The sequence below is a fragment of the Sphaerodactylus townsendi genome, linkage group LG09 (genome assembly GCF_021028975.2).
Source record: "Sphaerodactylus townsendi isolate TG3544 linkage group LG09, MPM_Stown_v2.3, whole genome shotgun sequence".
In the NCBI taxonomy this organism is placed as follows: domain Eukaryota; kingdom Metazoa; phylum Chordata; class Lepidosauria; order Squamata; family Sphaerodactylidae; genus Sphaerodactylus; species Sphaerodactylus townsendi.
The window spans coordinates 40,447,693-40,453,692 of record NC_059433.1 but is presented as its reverse complement, the minus strand read 5'-3'; the positions used below and the strand labels follow the sequence as shown (position 1 = coordinate 40,453,692).

At 48.8% G+C, this 6,000-nt stretch overlaps 1 protein-coding gene across 1 annotated transcript in view; it reads left to right on the top strand.

Annotated features, from left to right (window-relative positions):
• Nucleotides 1–1,730: 1,730 nt before the first annotated feature.
• The window catches only part of GNAL (G protein subunit alpha L), a 156,336-nt gene continuing 152,066 nt past the window's right edge, over nucleotides 1,731–6,000 (top strand). The window contains exon 1 of the mRNA XM_048507207.1: nucleotides 1,731–2,679. Within this exon, the coding sequence (XP_048363164.1) occupies nucleotides 2,181–2,679 (499 nt within the window). The 5' untranslated portion in view covers nucleotides 1,731–2,180. The remainder of the gene's footprint in view (nucleotides 2,680–6,000) is intronic.

Here is a 6,000-nt window from a genome sequence, read left to right as displayed (position 1 = left end):
TGCAGCTCAGTGGGACAGCATCTGCTTGGCATGCAGAAAGTCCCAGTTCAGGGGGTTGAACTCGATGGTCCTTGTGGTCTCTTGCAACTGTATGATTCAATCCCCTGGCATCTCCAGTTAAAGGGTTCAGGTAGTGGGTGAAGTGAAAGACCACTACCTGAGACCCTGGGGAGTTACTGCCAGGCTGAACAGACAATACTGAGCTTGATGGGATGATGGTCTGATCTTGTGTAAGGCAGCTTCCTGGGTGTTCATGTGAGCAGCTATAAGGGGAGAGTAAAAAAAAGCACACACTTCTTTCAAAGAGGTCAGTTGGCAAGGACTAATGCTGCAGGACAGCAGGTTGAGGCTCAGTGAAAGGCTGTCCTGGAGCCTGAGCAGTTGTCTTACCATTGGCTTCTGCAGTGCAGAAGGGCAAATGGGGAAGGAAGGATGTAATCCCATCCCTCCAACTGAGTTTCCAATCACATGTCATTGTACAATTTGCTATAGTTGCTGTTAAACTGGTTGAATCTAGAGATTTCCACCACACAAGGGACTGTTTTAGTTTGAGAGTCATTATATGATGTGGCTATAAACAGGAAGCTGGTCGTGGAGTGTAACAGTTTGAATGAGGACATGTTGTGCCCTGGAATCTGTTCAGGGGGATCTTGAAGGAAATGGTCCAGTGACACCAGTGTTTGGTAAATTATAATGATTTTCACCCAGTTAAAGCTGCATGCAACTAGTTAGACACAATGACCAGCTGGAATTGCACCTCCTTGTCTGCTTAAAAGAGTCATTTAAATAGTTCAGCTGGGCCCAGATGAGTACCATCTATGGATGCTGGAAGTCTGTTTTCAACTGAAGATGTCTCTTGCTGGACTGCAATGTATGTCCAGAGGAACGGATGGAGAGATTGTATAGCTCAAGTGAAAATAGGACATCCCAACCTTTTGTCTTTCCTTTGTCTGTTTTCACATAATGGAAAATTATACAGAAGGCAAAGGGGCCAGTTCCAGTAGCTCTATTTATATTCAAGTATATATACAGGAAAACAACTGACTGATAGTCGTTACGGAAGCAGTGAACTGCAATACAGGACACATGGAAGTCAGACAAGTGCCCCTGCAGCACCTATGCATCCGAACAATGCACCACAGCAACAAAGAGCATCCTTGTCAGTTCTCAGGCTGCTTCATGAGATGTGTGAGATGCAGTGTCAAAGGTGGCCCTTACAATAAAAACCAAATCTATGATACAGCAGTAGCTGAGCTCCTTAAGCTCCAGCAATAAGTATTGGGTCCTGAGGCTGGGTCTTTTTCACTAACTCCCCTGCAAATGACCCTTTCAGTGCTTGGCACCACAGCCAGAGAGTAGCCAATGCACGAGTTACCATTTTGGAGCTGGTTGGGACAATAGAAAAAACACAAGAAAAATATATATACCGGAGAAGCTGAAGGTTCATTGTGAGAAAGAACAAGGGTGGGGCAACAATCGGGAAGGTGGTTCGCTAGATCAGGAAGTGTAAAGCAGTTCGCGTGAGGACAGGCTTCCACGGGAAGAGGGCAGGGCACACGTGTAAAAAATAAAAAGGCAAAACAGACGGGCAGGTGGCACCTGCGCGTGGCACCAGGGCAGGGGCTTTAAAAAGGAGAGCTGTGCGCGCGCACGACACTGTACGTGGGCTGGCTGGCTCAGCTGCGCGTGAAGGGGAACCCTCCTTGACCAAAGCGAGGGGGCCAGGACTGCGGCTGCGTGCGAGGTAGCGTATGTGTATATATATACACACACACACACAGAGGCACACACCCACGCGCGCCCTGGCTCTCTCCCAAGCCGAGCTGTGCGGTGGGCTCGCGCTGGGGTATTTACGGTAAGGTGGCCCCGCCGGGTCCGTGTGTCAGGTGACCAGAGGCGAGGAGCGGCTCGTGCTGCCGCCACCGCCGGTCCGGAGCAGAGGGAGGAAAATGCAAGATGGCCCAGCAACAGCGGTGGCGGCAGCGGCGGCGGGGCGCTGAGGAGGGGTTGCTTGGCGCGCCCTCCGCGGCCCTGACGCGCGGCGGGGACCACGGGCAGCGCTGAGCGCCTTCCTCCTCCTCCTCCTCCTCCTCGTCGTCGTCGTCGTGCTCCTCTTGCCCGCCAGCCCAGACGCGCGCCCGGCTCGCTCTCCCGCTCGTCCCCCGCAGGGGCAGGCAGCGATGGGGCTCTGCTACAGCCTGCGCCCGCGGCTCTTCGGCGAGCCCGGCGCAGCAGCAGCGGCAACGGCCGGCGGAGGCGGCTCCATCTCCAGCACCACCGCCGCCACCACCACCTCGGAGACGGAGCAGCAGCCGTCGCCCAGCATCGAGTCCGCAGCCCAGGCCGGGGTAGGAAGAGGAAGAAGCGCGGGCAGCGGGGAGACTGAGAGCGCCGGCGGGAAGCCGCGCCCGGGGGAGGCGGACGGGCCGCTGCTGCTCCTGCAGAACGGCGAGGGCAACGGGGCGGCTCCCGCGGAGAAGCAGCCGGGGCCGCCGCCGCCGCCTCAGGCCAACCCCGCCGCCAAGCCCCAGTCCGTGGCGCTGCAGAGGCCCTGGGAGAAGCAGCGCCCGGAGGAGCGCGAGGCCGAGAAGGAGGCGAGGAAAGTCAGCAAGAGCATCGACCGCGCGCTCAAGCAGCAGAAGCGCGAATACAAGCAGACGCACCGCCTCCTGCTGCTGGGTACGTAGCATCCCCACCTCACGCCAGGGGGCGCCAGCTGCCAGGGAGGCTCGGGGAGGGAGGGTCACGTGACCGCCGGGAAGTGGAGGGTGGCTGCTGGAGGTCCAGGGTCGCCCCCAAGCAGGGGATCCTCCGCCCCCTCGGGCTCCCCCGCTCCATCTTTGCGCTTCTTGTCCTCAGTCAAGAGTGGATAACCAGCTCTTTTGCCCGGTTCTGGTTTTTGGTGTCTCTCCACTTTCTTTGCCTTGGCGTTTTTTAAAAAGCCCCTCCACGTCCTCATTTCTTCTACCTTTCACATAACCCTTTATCCAACCAGCAAGACAGAAGTGTTTATTCTGAGTGTGTGTGTGTGTATTGTGTTATCTAGGGTACGTCTGTAGAGCTGTTCAGAGAGCTGATTGTTATTGGTATTTCAAGAATGTTGGAATGGTGGTGAGTAGAGAGAAGCTGTTTGTAGCTGGTAGCTGTCGATAAAGCTCTTTCTTCTGCTGCCGCCCTTATGGGAAGAGGTGGAATGATTCTGTGACTCATAGGTGAACCAATGAAAACGCGAGACAAACGTGGGTCTGGTGATGATGGAAAGATTAAGAGTTGATGGACATTACAGAGACGTACACATCCTAAAAAATTATAGTAGTTTTTCGTGGATTTTTAAGTGAGCAGGGGAATGATTGGAAGGGATGCAGTCTCCATTGTCTTGTAGGAATTCTTCATACCTTTGTGTTCTTTTCATATTTGGAGACTATGTTCAAAGCTGGATCACTTAGGTTGAAGCAGAGAGCAGGAAAGACTCACGTATACTTGTATTGGTCAAAGCTTACTCAGGTAGCTCAAGTAATACCTTGCAAGTCGTCGTCATCATCATCATCATTATTATTATTATTATTATTATTATTATTATTATTATTATTATTATTATTATTATTATTAATAATAATAATAATAATTAAATTTAGCATACCGCCCTATCCCCAAAAGTCATCTTATTGTAGGGGAAACTAAAAATCTTCTGGGGTTGCCAGGTAGCCTGATTTGAAAGAATATTTCTTCCTGACTTTCCTGTACTGTAACCAAATCTTAAGTAGCGGACAGGGCCTGTCCTTTCAAGCCTATGCGCAGAATTTCTTAGCTATTCTGTTTCAAATCTCAGTATCAAAGAAGTCTGTGTAAAAGGTGAGCTGTTTTTTTCATAAGGTAGCAGAAGCTTGTTAATCCTTTTTAATTGATAATTATTAGTTCTCTCTAGGAGCTTCATTATAACTGTGACTTTTACAGTAAGAAGTGCCATCCTATTGGTGATGTACTCAAGCAGAGTGCCTGATTTCCCTGAATGAAATAATCTCCAACGGTCTTCCTTGTTTTGCTCGGTAGTGAATGAATGGTTACATTTTACCAGGTACGATCAGAAATCTCTTTTTTTGTTATGTTGCTAAAGAGTAGTTAATTTGAATGCAAAACTGGATTCCAAACTTCAGGATACTTTCTCTTATGATTTTTACACGCATGGCTCATACATAACAAGGAGGAAATTAACCAGTTCAAAATATTTTGATTTGTTGAGGTGCCAGCAGTGACTGCCAAAACAGTATCAGTTCTAAAAATAAACCATAACTGTGTCATTGTCTAGAAGTTTGTAGTACAACATGTATCAGCTGGTAAGTAGAAAAATATTTCTTCAAATGGCAATAGTTATTTCAAAATGATATTCTGTCTCCACTTGGGGAGATGAAAGCTAGGTAAACTAGAAACAGAAAGCCAGTGTGGTGTAATGGTTAAGAGCAACTGATTCTAATGTGGAGAACTGGATTTGATTCCCCATTGCTCCCCATGAGCGGTGGACTAACCTGGTGAACCGGGTTTGTTTCCACATTCTTCCATGTGAAGACTGCTGGGTGACCTTGGGCTAATCAATTTCTCTCAGAATTCTTTCAGCCCCACATGCCCCACCAGGTCTTTGTTGTGAGGAGGGTAAGGGAAGGTGAATGTAAGCTGCTTTGAGACTCCTTAAAGTTAGAGAAAAGTATAAAAGGTAACTCCAATTCTTCTTTTCCACTATTGCTCCAGAAAGTGTTGGGGTGGAAAGTGGTTGAATGTGTTGGGCTGGGGTGAGGAAGAGACATACCTTGGCAGGAAGGAAGCCCATTTGGGATGCAACCGGAACCCTGAGTGGGGAAAGCGCTAGGGGGAGAGTTCAGGTAGTGCAAGTGATATGGCTGATCTAACTTGCAAGATTTCCGTGTTCATGTTGACTGCCTGGTGTAAAAATGAGAAGCCTGGGCAAAAGGGGGGCTGCATGATGCCAGCTGTTAAATCTCCTGTCAAACTGTATTGTTGTACTTACTTTCCGTTATCATCTGGGTGTAATTAGATTAGAGACTTGTTTCCTAGGACATCACAACAACATGTAGCCTCCTAGTGACCGATAACGTGTGTGTCTGATAATGGAAAATGGTTGCGATAAAATGATGTGTTGAATTATGCTCTCAGTTGTGCACTGTTATTTTGGCTGCATGATGTGATATTTCGGGGAAAGAAGTCTGATTTTGCCCAGTAGCAGACTGGAAGGGCTAGGATGTAGGGCTGACCCAAGGATATCTGGTGCCCTAGATCAACTATGGCTTTTGTGCCTCCCTTCAATGATGCATAAATGAATCATTTTACATTTTTGAATGGGGAGAAATTGCATTGCAAGATGTTGCAATCCAAAGGGCAGTTTCCTGGGACTAAGACCCATTGAATAAATAGCCGAGCAGATCTGTTTAGGATTACTCTCAAATGAGAAAAATGGAAGATTGGCTTTGATTTGAAATGAAATGATTGGTTGGCTTTTTTTCAAAGCCAAGTCTTGCTTGAAGTACTGGTGAAGAAGCAAAGGTCAGCAGGGTTTAGGCCCTTCCGCACATGCAGAACACTTTCACAATTGTTTGCAAATGGATTTTGCTATTCCGCACAGTAAAATCCTGCTGCAAAGCGCATTGAAAGTGGATTGAAAGAGCATTATTTTGCATGTGAGGAAGGGGCCTCTGAGTGTAAGCCAGAAACACAGCTCAGTGAAAGAGCAATGGTGTGTTTGGGGGAAGGCAAGGGTAGAGCTGACATACTCACTCTGATAAGGCTGGTGGCTGTGGTTAGATATGCTCCTCAGCAGTTGCTACAGGATCTCCCTGGTGGGCATGTGGCACCTGCATCTTCTTCCTGCACCTTCTGCAGAAGAACAGATCTGGGAAATGTCCTCTCTCTGTGAAAGGCTCTGCTCCACCACCTGGTACCCCAAGCAGTGCCTACCTCTCCCCATCACTTCATTCTTTTTGTTCTGCCTGC